General features: G+C 42.5%; 2 protein-coding genes across 7 annotated transcripts in view; one reads left to right on the forward strand and one right to left on the reverse strand.

The window, feature by feature from the left end:
* Nucleotides 1-6,710, reverse strand: part of erap2 (endoplasmic reticulum aminopeptidase 2) — a 35,374-nt gene extending 28,664 nt beyond the window's left edge. Inside the window, exons 1-2 of one of the 3 annotated variants that reach the window (XM_078396463.1) lie at nt 6,603-6,710; nt 1,347-1,851 (exon numbers count right to left, since the gene is read on the reverse strand). In XM_078396463.1, coding sequence (XP_078252589.1) covers nt 1,347-1,843 — 497 coding nt within the window. In that variant the 5' untranslated portion in view covers nt 1,844-1,851; nt 6,603-6,710. Of the gene's footprint in view, nt 1-1,346; nt 1,852-5,190; nt 5,271-5,477; nt 5,499-6,602 lie in introns of those variants that run through there. The other 2 variants (XM_078396462.1, XM_078396461.1) reach the window with 2 other exon arrangements.
* Nucleotides 5,270-17,567, forward strand: part of erap1b (endoplasmic reticulum aminopeptidase 1b) — a 57,917-nt gene continuing 45,619 nt past the window's right edge. The window contains exon 1 of one of the 4 annotated variants that reach the window (XM_078396458.1): nt 5,270-5,581. The gene's annotated coding sequence lies outside the window, so the exon portion shown is untranslated. Of the gene's footprint in view, nt 5,582-7,900; nt 7,916-14,505; nt 14,669-15,090; nt 15,263-17,567 lie in introns of those variants that run through there. The other 3 variants (XM_078396460.1, XM_078396456.1, XM_078396459.1) reach the window with 3 other exon arrangements.

Genomic DNA, 17,567 nt, shown 5'->3' on the forward strand with positions numbered 1-17,567 from the left:
TTTCTATAAGATCCCCCCTCAGTCTTCTAAATTCCAGCGAGTACAAGCCCAGTCTATCTAGTCTTTCCTCATATGTAAGTCCCGCCATCCCAGGGATCAATCTGGTGAACCTTCTCTGTACTCCCTCTAAGGCAAGAACGTCTTTCCTCAGGTTAGGAGACCAAAACTGCACACAATACTCCAGGTGCGGTCTCACCAAGGCCCTGTACAACTGCAGCAGAACCTCCCTGCTCCTAAACTCAAATCCTCTTGCTATGAATGCCAACATACCATTCGCTTTCTTCACTGCCTGCTGCACCTGCATGCTTGCTTTCAATGACTGGTGCACCATGACACCCAGGTCACGTTGCATCTCCCCTACTCCCAATCGGTCACCATTCAGGTAATACTCTGCTTTCCTGTTCTTGCCGCCAAAGTGGATAACCTCACATTTATCCACATTATATTGCATCTGCCATGCATTTATTTGCCCACTCGCCTAATCTATCCAAGTCACTCTGCAGCCTCCTAGCATCCTCCTCGCAGCTAATCAAGCTGTCTACAATATACAGATACAGGATAAATGGTACAACATTTCGTGTAAGATAAAGTCCAATAAAGTCTGATTAAAGATAGTCTGAGGGTCTCTAATGAGATAGATGAGAATTCAGGACTGCTTTCTGGTTAGTGATAGTATGGCCTGATAACAGCTGGGAAGAAACTCTCCTTGAATCTGGATGTGTGTTTTTTCAAACTTCTTGCCTGATGGGAGAGGGGAGAAGATACTGGGGAGAGACTCATCCTTGATTATGCTGGTGGCCTTGAAAAGGCAGTGTGGTGTAAATGGAGTCAATGGAAGGGAGATTGATTCCAGAGATACCACGCTATTTACCGATATCCACCGTTGTCAGAATGAGAATTATATTTTGCATCAACTTGATTTTCATGGGGTTAAATTGGATCATTTAAATAGAAAAGAAACATAGTTAAAACGTATTAATGTCAACATAATTGACTTTTGGGGTACAGTAATTAGTTAAGGTTCTGTGGTAAATTGGTTTCTCCTTGGATATTTTCAAATTTTGGTTCTTCAAACAAAAATGATTTACAAAATTGTAAAATAGCACTGTACAGGCCAATTTCTCAAATCTTTTCCTTTTATTTAATATAAAATAGTATAGGATACATGCTAGGAGTACTCATTTAGTTACATTTTTACCAGAAAGTAAAATATCTGTATACCCACATCAATTTTATGTGATTATATAAATACAAAATTAACCTTGAATTATTCTCTGTTGTTTTGTGAGTTACAGTTTGTTAAAGAGTACAAATGTTTTCTTAACTTAAATATGTTATTGGCTTACCTTTTTTCCCCTTCTGGTGTTTGGTAACTACTTTTATAAAAGCCATTGAAACCATTAGATAGATTGGCTGTATAATAGATGTTAACAATATAAGTCTCTCCATTATCCAGAGGCTTGGCATTCTCTAGTGCTATTTGCTCAAAAGGTGGATATTCTAAAATATTCAAAATGCTTTCTGGGTGAGTAACTCCATCTTTGGTTAATGCGATAGTTGCCCTGCTGATATCCAGGTGCTTGGCATGGAGGATGATGACACTGGTTTCCTGTCTGACATGAACCTGGATCTTAGCTAATCCCGTGAAGTTTGAAGTGGTCAAATTTGGGTGTACATGAAGGTTGTAGTGGACTGGAACGATCCTGTCAGGGAGCCTTATCTTGTTCCATGGAAACACCTGACCATTTGTGGCTGAGGGAAAGTCTTTATTTTCATGGCCACCAAGACACAGTATGACCTGAAAGAGCACTCCAACAGCAAAGAACATCATCTTGAACAGCATTGCCCAAACTGCAGAGGAATTAAATAGTACAAAGCATTAGTAATGATGCAGAATCAACAATATGAACTAATTTATTACTTTAAATTGTTGGATTTATAATCGTTATAAAACAGATGCAGAAAATGAATGAACTTTCCCGTTTGCAGGGAAATTAATTTTACAATACTTTTAAGATACCAGCTTTACCATTATCACTTCATTGTTGAACATTCAAATCCTGTGTGAAACACTAATGTTTTCCAACAACTACGAAACATAAATCCAATATATAATTAAATAATCCCAGTAATTATAGCTGCATCAGTAAATGCTTTGTTCCTGGGGAAAAACTGCATAGTGTGTTGTGACATTAACTGTACTGAAGCAACCTAATTGCAGGAAGTTGCCTCAAATTTATTATTCCTGACAACTTTATTGCAAAATATTTTGGTGTCTGTAACCTAATCCTAATGTTACTATCCCCTGATTTACTTTGCATCCTTTGATTTTGATTTTTCCCCACTCATTCAAGGATTGAGGGCTTCTCAGGCCTCGTCATCATTTAATTGCCTATGCCCAATCGCCGTCGAGAAGGTAACGATGAGCTATCAGCTTGCATCGCTGCACTCAAATCTAAATAATTTACACCATTACAGAAATTCACACATCACCAATCATAAATAGATCAGTTAATGGTAATGTGAAGAATGGTCCCGACCCGAAACGTCACCAATCCATGTGCTCCCACGGACTGATAAAATTTCTAAGACATTTCTAAGACAATAGCAAGTATTCAATTATACATTTCTTGAATGTTGCAAATGATTAAAATGAAGATTCATTGTCCTGTAATTTGAACCTGTTTTGCATTCAACGAAAGAAGCAACTCAATTGAACATGCAGCCCTCCACTCACTCCGCAACAACCCGGACTTAATAATTAAACCCGCTGACAAGGGAGGGGCTGTGGTAGTCTGGCGTGCTGACCTCTACCGCACCGAGGACAGACGACAACTATCAGACACCTCTTCCTACCTATCCCTGGACCATGACTCCACCGATAAACACCAGACCTTTATCAGCAGCACCATCACCGACATCATCACATCCGGCGATCTACCCCCCAGTGCCTCCAATCTCATAGTTCCCCAGCCCCGCACGGCCCGATTCTACCTCCTACCCAAAATCCACAAACACAACTGTCCCGGCAGACCCATTGTCTCTGCCTGCTCATGCCCCACCGAACTTATCTCTACCTACCTCGTCTCCATCCTATCCCCCCTGGTTAAATCCCTCCCCACCTATGTCCAAGACACCTCACACGCTCTCCATCTCCTGGATAACTTCCGGTTCCCAGGCCCCCACTCCCTCATTTTCACCATGGATGTCCAGTCACTCTACACTTCCATCCCCCACAAGGATGGTCTCGAAGCCCTCCGTTTCTTCCTCGACCGTAGAACCAGCCAATCCCCATCGACCAACACTCTCCTCCGCCTAGCAGAGCTGGTTCTTACCCTCAACATCTTCTCCTTTGACTCCTCCCACTTCCTCCAAACCAGAGGCGTAGCTATGGGCACTCGCATGGGCCCTAGCTACGCCTGCCTCTTTGTCGGGTACGTCGAACAATCCCTGTTCCAGACGTACACTGGCCCCATCCCCGAACTCTACCTCTGCTACATCGACGACTGCATTGGTGCTACCTCTTGCACCCATGCAGAACTCACTGACTTCATACACTTCACCTCCAATTTCCATCCTGCCCTTAAATATACCTGGACTATCTCTGACATCTCCCTCCCGTTTCTGGACCTCACCATCTCCATCACAGGAGACAGACTAGTGACGGACATTTACTACAAGCCCACCGACTCGCACAGCTATCTGGACTACACTTCTTCCCACCCGGTCCCCTGCAAAAAGTCTATCCCCTACTCCCAATTCCTCCGTCTACGCCGCATCTGCGCCCGGGATGAGGTGTTTCAGACTAGGGCTTCCGAGATGTCCTCGTTCTTCAGAAAACGGGGCTTCCCCTCCTCCATTACAGATGAGGCTCTCACTAGGGTCTCTTCTACATCCCGCAGCTCCGCTCTTGCTCCCCCTCCCCCCACTCGCAACAAGGACAGGATCCCCCTCGTTCTCACCTTCCACCCCACCAGCCAGCGGATCCAACATATCATCCACCAACATTTCCGTCACCTACAACGGGACCCCACCACTGGCCATATCTTCCCATCCCCTCCCCTCTCTGCGTTCGGCAGAGACCGTTCCCTCCGTAACTCCCTGGTCCACTCGTCCCTTCCTACCCAAACCACCCCAACCCCGGGCACTTTCCCCTGCAACCGCACGATATGCAACACCTGTCCCTTTACCTCCCCCCTCAACTCCATCAAAGGACCCAAACAGTCTTTCCAGGTGAGACAGAGGTTCACCTGCACCTCCTCCAACCTCATCTATTGCATCCGCTGCTCTAGATGTCAACTTATTTATATCGGCGAAACCAAGCGCAGGCTCGGCGATCGCTTCGCTGAACACCTGCGCTCGGTCCGCATTAACAAAACTGATCTCCCGGTGGCCCAGCACTTTAACTCCCCCTCCCATTCCCAGTCTGACCTCTCCGTGATGGGCCTCCTCCAGTGCCATAGTGAGGCCCGCTGGAAATTGGAGGAGCAGCACCTCATATTTCGCCTGGGCAGTTTGCAGCCCGGTGGTATGAACGTGGACTTCTCCAACTTCAGATAGCTCCTCTGTCCCTCCCTTCCCCTCCTCCTTCCCAGATCTCCCTCTATCTTCCTGTCTCCACCTATATCCTTCCTTTGTCCCACCCCCGACATCAGACCCGAAACGTCACCCATTCCTTCTCTCCCGAGATGCTGCCTGACCTGCTGAGTTACTCCAGCTTTTTGTGAATAAATCAATTGAACAGTACCGGGTAACTTAAATTTTAAACGTCTAGGAAGGAACTGCGGATTTACACCGAAGATGCAACAAAAAAAATGCTGGAGTAACTCAGCGGGACAGGCAGCATCTCTGGAGAGATGGAATGGGTGACGCTTCGGGTCGAAACCCTTCTTCAGGCTGAAGAAGACATTTCTAAACGTGCAGGTTGCGAGAAAAGACGGAACCCTGGGATTTCCGCAATTGCGTTCGATTGCTGCAAGGCACCGATCTGCTGCTATTAACAAAGCGTTTGCCACAGCTATTATCGATCTTTACCAGAAATTGCATCAGCAGGCCAATTAATTAGTTCTCATTATACTTCCACAACGTTGAAATATACAATACCCTCTTTCAACGGCATTAGTTACTGAGGTTAAACAGACGTTTATACACCAATTATTAAGGTGCAATATAGATTGCTGCTTCACTTACAATTCACTATAAGCGAGAGTCGCTGTTAATTTCAACCTCCCCGTATTACCCACTGATCATTCGGTCCAACTAGCGAGCTGCACGCTACCAGAAACACTTTTATTTTCACTTTCGAGTTGGTGTGCTTAATCACCCGGATATAAATATCGTTTCTTGAATGAATTTATTTTGCCTTGTTCCCGAATTAATATATTTTAAAAAACAACGTTAAGCTTTGAGTTTTAATTCTCTGCGGGGGAATATTTGCTAGGCATAAAAGAATCTGGGGCAGAACACAAGGAACTGACCGGGAACGCGACGGTTTGGAGCTGTAACATCGCAGAGTCCTGGGACAGCCCGGATCAAAAACTCAGATGGAACAGCACTTGCGCAGCTTCCAACGGCGCAACAGGTGAATTATGTGTCTTTTGTTTAGTTGGTACTTTGGAATGGAGAATGACTTGCTTCCATCCCCTTTTGTCGGCCGGAGGTGACTGTTAAAGCCAATGTGGAAACCTGCCATTAGATAGGACAGAAGATAGACACAAAATGTTGGAGTAACTCAACGGGACAGGCAGCATCTCTGGAGAGAAGGAATGGGTGACGACCTGAAATGGTTCCTTTTGCATTTTGATGTTGCTTATTCAAAGCAGCTGACTGGCTGTAACTAGAACCTCTCTTAGACAATAAAAACAAATATATTTGCTGTTCTTCATCAACTGCAGTTCAACACCACCACCCCCCCCCCCCCCTTCCCTGGGATGGCGGGACTGTCATATGCAAAAAAAATGAAAAGACTAGGCTTGTATTCACGAGTTTAGAAGGATGAGGGGGGATCTTATAGAGACATATAAAATTATAAAGGATTGGACAAGCAAGATGCAGGAAAAATGTTCCCATTGTCGGGGGAGTCCAGAATCAGCGGCCACAGTCTTAGAATAAAGGGGAGGCCATTTAAAACTGAGGTGAGAAGGAGGTTTTTCCACCCAGAGAGTTGTGAATTTGTGGAATTCTCTGCCACAGAGGGCAGTGGAGGCCAAATCACTGGAAGAATTTAAGAGAGAGTTAGATAGAGCTCTGGGGGTTAGTGGAATCAAGGGATATGGGGAGAAGTTGGGCACAGGTTACTGATTGTGGATGATCAGCCATGATCGCAATGAATGGCGGTGCTGGCTTGAAGGACCGAATGGCCTCCTCCTGCACTTATTTTCTATGTTTCTATGAGTCCAACACATTGATGGTGTAATGGCAGTTTCTATACCATCTCGAAATCCCACTTCGATAGCCATTACTTCTCGGGGATGAAATGTAGTTATAGCTTACGCACACGTCGCACCCTGATATGACAAAACGAATCTTCCAAACTCCTTTTCTTCATTAATTGGTTTTATTAAAGTAGCACAAATCATAGAGTGATAAATCAGTTCCCGTACTTTATCAACTGTTTCTTCTTCAAACGATATCTAGAAATTCTTGCAGTTACTACCGTATAGTTCTTACAAATATAACCGGTGCGAGCGCATGGTACGAGCGCGTGGTAAAGAACTGTATGCTCACCATCCTCCGAGTCTAAACTGACCCACAACCTCTGTCGACACACACTAGCCTCCTCCCATCTAGACACTCCCAATTACGCATTAAGTCACTCCCACAAGCAGGCAAAAAAGACATAAACTAGAAATATTAAAACATAGCCATAACACAATGACAATAACAGAATTAAGCATAAATGGCTCCTACAGATGGAATTGCAAAGCTCATCAACACACCTACTTTTATAGAAGATTTAGTAGATTTGTCATATCTCTTTGAATACTCTATCAAACTACAAGTGTACGGTAAACAGCATACCAACTGTCCTTGTTTGGTAACTTGAACACCTAGAAACAATGGAGGCAACAAAAATACAGTGGGTATTGCCCAGTCCATCATGTGGCAATACCCTCTATATGCCTCCCCATCGTCTATAGGAAGTGCTGCCTCAAAAAAGCAGCTAATATAATCAAAGACCCACATCACCCTGGTAACATTCTCATCTTGCTGCTGCCATTGGGAAGAAGGTACAGGAGCCTGAGAACTCTGACCTCCAGGTTCAAGAACAGCTTCTTCTTTGCAACCAAAGATGAGAAAGAATGTGAAGGATGAGAAGCAATCAAGGAGATGAGAAAGAATTTCTTTAGTCAGAGGGTGAATCTGTAGAATTCTTTGCCACAGAAGGCTGTGGAGGCCGTCAATGGATATTTTAAAAGCAGAGATAGTAGTACGGGTGTCAGGGGTTCTAGGGAGCAGGAGAATTGGGTTAGGAGGGAGAGATAGATCAGCCATGATTGAATGGCAAAGTATACTTGATGGGCTGAATGGCCTAATTCTGCTCCTATGACTTATCAGGTTCTTGAACTGCAGTGCACACCATTGAGCACACACCCACATCAGCTGTGATCTATTATAGAGCTAGTTTTGGTTGCACTACGTATTTCACTTTTGCATGATTATGGAGTGGTTACCTAGTATTACTTATTAATTTATTGTTTTAATTTTTATTGTATATTTATTTGTTGTGTTATTACATTAATGTATCTGTAAAGCTACAGCAAGTAAGAATTTCATGGTGTAAATGACAATTCAACACTCTTTGGACTCATTATTGCGGATATTGACCTGGAAAAGGTGATCATGGAGGATTTTGCGGCTGCTTTATGTTAGGTTTTGTGAAGAACAGACTAACGAAGTAAGGAAATTACATGAGGTACAATAAATGAACTTCTTTACTCTTTGTTTTATTTCTAATACAACTTTTTAGTTTTTTAAGACCTTGTATTCAAAAGTATATGCTATTCTTGATTGTATACCATAGACCGTGTTGTGCAAAGGTCTGTGTGGTCCATGACAATGTTCTTTTTGTCCAAAGTGAGCTGCCTCACTTCTATCTCAGTATGGCCTTGTTTTTTTTAAATGACCAGTAATACATATTATGCACTTTCCTATACAATACATATTTAAAGCATATTTAAGCCTTGCCTTAGAGGGAGTACAGAGAAGGTTCACCAGATTAATCCCTGGGATGGCGGGACTTGCATATGAGGAAAGACTGGATAGACTGGGCTTGTACTCGCTGGAATTTAGAAGACTGAGGGGGGATCTTATAGGAACATATAAAATTCTTAAGGGGTTGGAGAGGCTAGATGCGGGAAGATTGTTCCCGATGTTGGGGGAGTCCAGAACCAGGGGTCACAGCTTAAGGATAAGGGGGAAGTCTTTTAGGACCGAGATGAGAAAACATTTCTTCACACAGAGAGTGGTGAGTCTGTGGAATTCTCTGCCACAGAAGGTAGTTGAGGCCAGTTCATTGGCTATATTTAAGAGGGAGTTAGATGTGGCCCTTTTTGCTAAAGGGATCAGGGGGTATGGAGAGAAGGCAGGTACAGGCTACTGAGCTGGAAGATCAGCCATGATCATATTGAATGGCGGTGCAGGCTCGCAGGGCCGAATGGCCTACTCCTGCACCTATTTTCTATGTTTCTATGTTTCACTCCTACATTTGCTGATAGATGAAACTGTGAAGTCGTCCAAATTTAGGGTCTCCGGATATTCCTAACATAGGCTGTTGCATTAAGGAGATGTTGCATTGTAAAATGAGCTCGTCTTTTGTCTGAAACTTTATATTGAGACTGCTTGCTGGTGTAGATAGATATTAAAGTATTTCTCATGTAATTTGAAGAAGAGGTGTTCTAAGTACAAGTAGAGGGAGAGTAACTGATTATTTGCCTCGATTTCTATTTACGGGATATTGAATATCTCGGCAGTCATGTTCTCTGAAATTACTCCAGTGATTAAAATTCAAAAACACTTAAAATCTCATAAAATATGTAGTGACATCCTGTGGTCAAAAAGGAAAATGTGAGTGAATGTGATACATCCTCTGGATGCGCAGGGACGCATCCTCAGTGATGTGACCTGGGGTCATGGGGTGTTTCGGGTCTCACAACATCAGACATCTTCGCCCAGGCGACCCAGCCGGGGTTGATCAGGCCCCGACTTGCATCCCAGCAGCGACCGCCCACGGATCAGCCCTCTTAATAACTACTCTGCAGGGGTTTGTAGACTCTGGTGCGTGGAGGGACTGGGCTCTGTGGGGTGAGTCCTGGCTGGGCTCCTCCTGCATCTCACCAGGTTCAAGGCCTGTGCGCTGCACCTCTTTCTCCTTCTCCGAGCATTTCATTCTTGCCTGATGGCATAAGGCCTGTTAAAGATTGTTCTTTAAGACTTCAATGGTTTGCAGCCATTGGAGGTCTGCCAATTCCATGGAACAGAGAGAGCATTGTAAAGGTACCAAATAACAGAATTACACAGGAATGGCTCTGAAAATTATTAATTTAGTCACTGTACATAGTGTGACAGAAAAGGAAAACATTAGAAATAAGTTACCTCTAAAAATGTATAAACTTGATCTTTTCGTTGACAATTAATGCTATATTCATGGAATATTATTATGAAGTGGTTTGAAACTGCCTGTCTTCTGCAAGCAGGAATCAATGTGGTCCTTGACAATGTCAACTTAACAACTGCAACCAATGAGATAATGTTTTTGTTGTCTCAAAGATAACAATATATCAGACATCATTGTTTAGGTCAAGCCAAATCAATGTTGCTTTCAGACTTTCAGAATGAATTCTAACGCTAACGCTAATTGTGACTAAAGTGCATGGATCACATTAACAAACTTTTAAAAGGGGTATGAATATGGCAAATTAATTTTGGAGTGGAACATTTGGGAGAGAGAATAAGGAGGTTTATATAGTATGTAAATAAACTGAAAGGAGGAGATGCCTAGTTATACAGACTAAATGACTCAGGAAAGTGATGGGGGCTAATTGAAAGATAGCAAATTAAATTGTATTCCTTTTTCTTGATTGATGGAATTATGAAGTAGAAAAGTTAATTAGACTTGTACGAAATCATTGTTGATCCATTCTGTGAGTCATTTGTGTTTGCCAATATTAAAGAAGAGATAAAAGCAGGTAAAGGCTTCATAAGATTGATAATGCTCCATGGGTTAAATCCTTTAGAAAGACTAATCTCAAGATTCAAGATTCAATTTAATTGTCACATGTACCAATTAAGGTACAGTGAAATTTGAGTTACCATACAGCCATACTAAGTAAAAAGCAACAAGACACACAGCCACATAAAATAAAATTTAACATAAACATCCACCACAGCAGATTCCACATTCCTCATTGCGATGGAAGGTAATAAAGTTCAATCATCTTCCTCTTTGTTCACCCGCGGTCGGGGCTGCTGAACCACCGCTGCCGACTGTCCAAGGCCCTCACATCGGGATGATCAAAACTGCGGCGTCGGGACGGTTGACAAACTCTCCGTGGCAATGGAGCTCCCGAGTAGGCCTCTTCTTACCAGAGACCGCGGGCTTCATGGTGTTAAAGTCCACAGGCCCTGCAGCTGGAGCTCTCCTCGGCAAAGGATCGCAGCTCCACGATGTTAAAGTCAGCGTAGCGCCCGCAGGTTGAAGTGCCGGGCCAGTCTCCAGGAAAGGCCGCACCACTCCACAATGTTAGGCCGCAGTGGGGACGGAGATACGATACGGAGAAAAATCGCATCTCCGTCGAGCGATTGAAAAAAAGTTCCCCCCCCCCACATAAAACAAACCAAGAAACACTAAAACATACTTTAACACATACTTAAAATAATAAAAAACAGTAGAAAAGACAGACAGACTGTTGGCGAGGCAGCCAGTGCTGGTGGCGCCACCTGGTATCTGTGGGGTGATCTGATGGAGATCCTTGCAATACTAAAATTGTGCAAGATTATCAAAAAACAGTTTTCAGGTCCAAAACTTGAGGCCATAATTATAAGATAGTCAGCAATAAATTCAGTAGGATATTTAGAAGAATCCACTGATACAGATAGTTCTGCTATAATAAGTGTTTCGACGACGTTCATTGGATAAATTGCGATTGATGAATTACTGAACACTATATCATGCGGCTGAATTAGTTATAATGTGATTTTTGAGTTGAGATATTGAGATAAATGCCTGCTGTTCCAACTACTGGATATGGATACTTTTATGCATTTCCATTAACAAAAGCATATGTTTGGAGGATAATTGGCCACTTTAAATGATCCCTAGTGCCTAGGTGAGTGGTAGAATCAGGGGGGAGGGTCAGGGGTTTGTTTATAAAAATTTGGAGATGTTGATGGGCTGTGTGGACCTGATGGGCCAAAGGGCCTGTTACCATACTGTAACGCTCTGACTATATACTTTTTTTTAAGATTAGTTCAAAAATTTTAATATATCACATTAATTGTAATAAAACAAATCCTTCCTTCCTTTAAGCTGACGTTGGAGGTTGGGGTTGAATTGTAGCATTGACCAGGTTCTCCAGCCTAAGGTAATTTTTGGTGCTCTGTTACTAGGCAATGAAATTCTCTTCAATGTAATGTCAAATCCACTCCATAACTGTTATGAAAAACAAGCTTATAATTGGACACACAAAAGTTGTTGATGAAATTAAAAGTAATAAATACCAACAGTTAACAAAATTTTAGTGATCTATTCAAATAACATTTGTTTTGATTTAAATAATTGATGTATCCGACAATGTGGACGACCACTTTTTAGCTGTACAATATCTGGTGAACAACTTGATACTTGAAACTGAATTTTGACTTATCTTATCACCTCAGACATGATTGTGAAAGAGTACAGAAATAAACAGTGAGGGTTACGCCTTCAACAGCTGCTCTATGTCATGTGCATTCATTTTCTCTCTCCCCCTCTCTCCCTCCCTCTCTCTCTCTCTCCCTCCCTCTCTCTCTCTCTCTCTCTCTCTCCCTCCCTCCCTCCCTCCCTCCCTCCCTCCCTCCCTCCCTCCCTCTCTCCCTCCCTCTCTCCCTCCCTCTCTCCCTCCCTCTCTCCCTCCCTCTCTCCCTCCCTCTCTCCCTCCCTCTCTCCCTCCCTCTCTCCCTCCCTCTCTCCCTCCCTCCCTCTCTCCCTCCCTCTCTCCCTCCCTCCCTCCCTCCCTCCCTCCCTCTCTCCCTCTCTCTCTCCCTCCCTCTCCCCCCCCCCCCCCTTATTCATTATGTTTCAAGCACTTTATAGGTCTCTTGACTTTTCTTTCATATAGGAATAAACTTCTTCAAAATATTCCTAAGGTATTGCTGAGAGGGAATATTAACCTCCAATTGGAAAGGCAGCATTTCCAGTCTGGTCTAAAGACCATGTTGAAGGTCTTAATGATATGATCTTCTGTCGCAGTTAGGAGAACTATCAACTAAGTCATTATGTTGGTTAAAAGCCATAATTGGCAGTATTGTAGAAAAGATTCCGCTCAAAGATTGTGGCAAGGAACAGTTTAAATGTGATACCAAGATTGGGCATTGTTTGGTTCAAAACCAGGCAGTCGTAGCAGTGGGAATAATGAAAGGCTCCAAGGCAGGCTCTGGGAATAGGAGTTTGAGTTTAATTTTTCCTATACATGTTCCTACATCGTATCAAATTTTATGACATTGAGCCTGAAAAGTCATCATTTAGTGAACCAGAGTGTTTGTAGTTGAATTGCTTATAATGGTGTATTTTCTTTTGGATTCCATTTCATTACAAATGCCCATTGTGGAGGCTTAGCCAGACATCAGGTATTTCAATAGTGAGAGATTTTTTAAAATATTTGATGTAATTTTGAAATTATATGTTCTTGGAAAATGAAAGGCCTCATCGATTAAAAATAACTGGAATATTAAATTAGCAAATTATGATTTAAATTAATTTTATATTTCCTTACTATAAAATTGCTTTCAGAATGAACACACCTCTGTGCCACTAAATCATATTGACGTTTATTTCTACCAATGAATTGTGACTGGCCTTGAATGGGAATATTTTTATCCAGTTTGCTGGAATGCCATCTGGTAATTAAAATGGACAGGAACCATTAATGATTTTTTTCCTTTTCCAATTTTTATATGGAAAGAAAATGAGTTAACATCTAGTTTCTGTCTTGATTCAGTTTGTTTAATTTAATTTGGCTTAGAATCTTGGTGTATTTTTCTTGTTATAATGAAACATTTGGCACAATTTACATGTACTCTCCCTTAAATGGCATGGCCACTGTAAATTGTATGAGTCATTTTGTTCTATTGATTAAATTAGTTTGATCTTATTTCCTCTCTTTATTGAGAAGAACGTTGATTCTGTTTATCCGTTTCTAATTATACCCCTGAGACCTGAAATTTGCAGACAGTGGAGTTGTAGTTACATTGTACTTGTGCAGGAAAGAACTGCAGATGCTGGTTTAAACCGAAGATAGACACAAAAAGCTGGAGTAACTCAGTGAGTCAGGCAGCATATCTGGAGAAAAAGAATAAGAGACGTTTCAGGTCAAGACTCTTTTTCAGACCTCTGATTTTCAGGTCTGAAGAAGGGTCTCGCACCAAAATGTCACTTTCCCTTTCTCCAGAGCTGCTGTCGGACCCGCTGAGTTACTCCAACTTTTTGTGTCTTCGATTACATCGTGCTTTGCAGGCTCATCCTCATCAATCTTACCTCACCAAAAAAGAAATGATGTTTAGTTAATGAACTTTCACATGCAGATACACTAGCAATGACACAATAAAAGGCTCCATTGTATAAACTACAGACAGTTTGTACATAATTATTTTTTACAGCTGATTGTGGTAAAGAACAACAAATTGGTGCATGCTCGCATTCTTAAATTTCAGGTATTCTCTGGATCCCAATTCCAAATCCCCAAGGGCTTCTTCCTTCTGCTGAATTAATACTCTAAAACATGTGTGCAAGTTGACATTATTTTTTGTTTATTCTCTCGTGGGATGTGAAGTCTAATGAGGTCAGTTTCTAATGCTCATATAATACTGGCTGAGCAACCAATCTCATTAAAAAAAAATCATAGGCAGAAGAGCTGTTCAATTATAACAATGTACAAAATGGTGAAAGAAAACGGAAAGTTTATATTTAAAACAGAACTATTACAAATATATAAAGAACACTTTTCATTTTGAATATTCGTGAAATTCGTGTTTAGAGCACGATTCCGCATTAGATTGCAATGATAAATGAGGTGAACCAAAGAATTCACATGGGGGTTCAAAATGTCATAGTTTGCGATTGACATGGCATTAAAGTGTAAATCAATAAAGGGAGGGGGAGCGCATTTTCAGACCAACTACCTTAAAGTATCAGAGTCTGGTCATTTACCCGAGAAGATTGTAACCTTTGCATTGATGAACAAAATACAACTTTTTTACTATATTGCAGGGAGTACGATTTTAAAATGTTTTATATTATTTGCTCAGCATTGACTTTAAAAAAAAAACACGAAATCACTAGATGCTGGACGAGCAGGCCCAAAGGTTGTATTAATTTCATTTTCATTTTCACTTTCACTTCTGCCGGGGAATCGACAGGAACCTCTTATCTGGCAAACGCAAACTCAACAGAAATTTGTATTTGATTATAAAGGTACGGCTTGCATTCAGAATAGTTACATAGAGGTAAAGGTAGTAAAAGGCAGGATATTTTCAAACGATGTTCAGAAATGCGCGGCGAGGGAGAGGCCCGGTGAGCCCTCCCCGGTGTGCGTGTGTGCTCTCCCGGCCCGGTGTGCGTGTGTGCTCTCCCGGCCCGGTGTGCGTGTGTGCTCTCCCGGCCCGGTGTGCGTGTGTGCTCTCCCGGCCCGGTGTGCGTGTCTGCTCTCCCGGCCTCGCCTGACAAGCGCTTGCACTGTTGGCTCCTCCACTCCAGTGACTCACTCCGGGGCCCGTCTAGTTCCCAGTTCATCTCGGGAGCAGAGGAGTAAGGGTGGTGGCGGGGAATAATAGAATCGGACTTGACTTGGCATGACCGGCTAAGGATTGGCCGCCGCCAGGGAATAGCGTTGCCACAGCCCACTGCACTGTGCTCTCCAGCGGTCTCAGGGCGCTCCCGTGGCTGGATCATCTGAACTCACTTCCAGAAGCGCTCGGGTTGCGACCGTAGCCTCCTCTCCGCCACTCCCGCTTACACGTGTTGCAGATACGCAATTTTAAACTACGCATATTTAATTTCCCAATAAGTGTGGGTATGAATTTTGACATTTTTCCTATGTCTAGTTCTGCTTTTGATGTAAAATGCTTTCGTTTTAGAAGTGCGGAGCACCTAAACTCACTCCAGATTCAAAGTGCCCGGGAAAAATCCCTTCCGCCTAATTCTAGATATTAGAAACAAGGAACTGTGGATGCTGTTCTACAAAACAAAAAGATCCCGACTCGAAATGTCTCCAGCCCCATGCTCTCCAAGCCCCATATGCTCTCCAGCCCCATATGCTCTCCAGCCCATATGGTCTCCAAGCCTCATATGCCCTCCAAGCCCCATATGCCCTCCAGCCCCATGCTCTCCAGCCCCGCCAAGTTGCTCCAACAATTTGTGTCCTTTTTTAACTCTATTTTGTTATTTTGTACCCTCCTTTTCACATTTATCTATCGTTTTTCTTGTCCGATCCACCTCTAATGACACCACCCGCGAGTTCCCTTCCAAACTGCAAATTATCGTGACTTTAGAATACTTTTTTTTCCATTTTAGCGGAGTCTAAATCATAAACTGCATGAAGAGAGCAGTGATTGCACGTAAACCCACTTGGTCAACATCAGTTCAAGATCACCTCCCCTTCCCTAGAAGCTGTAAAGGATAAGCAATGAATGATGGTTTTGGCAAATACTTCCACATCCCACAATTAAAATAAACCGGGCTTTGTGCTTAAGACCAACACGTTCACAGTTCGTGAATTTGTTGCTGATCACGTCTGTAACCCATAGAATCATCGACGCATAGAAAATAGGTGCAGGAGTTAATAGGTGCAGGTGGTGGGAGAGAGGAGGATGATGGCAAAGCTAACGGCGCTGCTGGACAACGACTCCCACCCCATGCAGGACACTGTCAATGCACGGAGTAGCTCCTTCAGTGACAGACTCCTTCACCCCAAGTGCGTGAAGGAGAGATATAGGAAGCCCTTCCTTACCGCTGCTGTGAGACTGCATAACCAGCACTGCTCCCAGCAATTGAGTCAACAATAACACACTGAAAACTGATGACAATTTATGTATCTTTTATTTATTTATAATGAATGATCTCTTGCTATCCACTTTGCTGCTGTAACACTGTAAATTTCCCCAGTGTGGGACAAATAAAGGAATATATTATTATTATTATTAATTGTTAGTTTATTCAGTCTGTCAATTGGAAACCGATGTTCCTCTTATTTGACATTCTGGTATATCATCTTGTTTGAAAAGCTTTCACTTTTTACATTACTTTTTACATTGTTTTTTTCACGATTAATCATAGAATGTAATTCCATCCTCACCATCAAGATCAGATTTGACGACAATGAAAAAACTAATTCCAATTGGCCTTGTTATTCTGATTTGAGGACTGTGACCACTGGTGTTCTGCAAAGATGTCTGCTGGGACCTCTGTTGTTTATGATATAAATAACTGACTTCAATATAAATATAGATGGAATGCTTAGTAAATTTGCAGACAATACCAACATTGGTGGAGTTGCTGACACTGAGGAAGGCTCTCAAATTATCCATAGGGATTTAGATCTGTTAGAGATATGGACAGAGAAATGCAGATGGAGTTTAATCTGAGCAACTGAAACATATACTTTGAGAGGTCGAATAGAAGGGGAAAGTATACAGTTAATGACAAGGTGGCATTAATGCACAGAGGGATCTTGTCCAAGTCCATAGCTCTCTGAAAGAGGCAACACAAGTAGATAGAGTGGTAAATAAGGTATTTTATATGCTTGTTTTCAGGTCGAGGCATTGAATACAAGAATCAGGAGCTTTATAATAGAAACATAGAAACATAGAAAATAGGTGCAGGAGGAGGCCATTCGGCTCTTCGAGCCAGCATCGCCATTCATTGTGATCATTGCCAATTCATTGTGATCATCCCCAATCAATAATCCGTGCCTGCCTTCTCCCCATATCCCTTGATTCCACTAGCCCCTCGAGCTCTATCTAACTCTCTCTTAAATCCATCCAGTGATTTGGCTTCCACTGACCTCTGTGGCCGAGAATTCCACAAATTCACAACTCTCTGGGTGAAAACGTTTTTTCTCACCTCAGTTTTAAATGGCCTCCCCTTTATTCTAAGACTGTGGCCCCTGGTTCTGGACTCGCCCAACATTGGGAACATTTTTCCTGCATCTAGCTTGTCCAGTCCTTTTATAATTTTATATGGTTCTATAAAATATAAATTTTTGGTTAGGCTGTATTTGGAATATTGTATGCAGTTCTATTGCCCCATTGCAGGAAGGATTTGGAGGCTTTGTGAAGGGTGCAGAAGAGCTTTAACAGAATGCTGTCTGGAGTAC

The sequence above is a fragment of the Rhinoraja longicauda genome, chromosome 3 (assembly GCF_053455715.1).
Source record: "Rhinoraja longicauda isolate Sanriku21f chromosome 3, sRhiLon1.1, whole genome shotgun sequence".
Classification (NCBI taxonomy): Eukaryota; Metazoa; Chordata; class Chondrichthyes; order Rajiformes; family Arhynchobatidae; genus Rhinoraja; species Rhinoraja longicauda.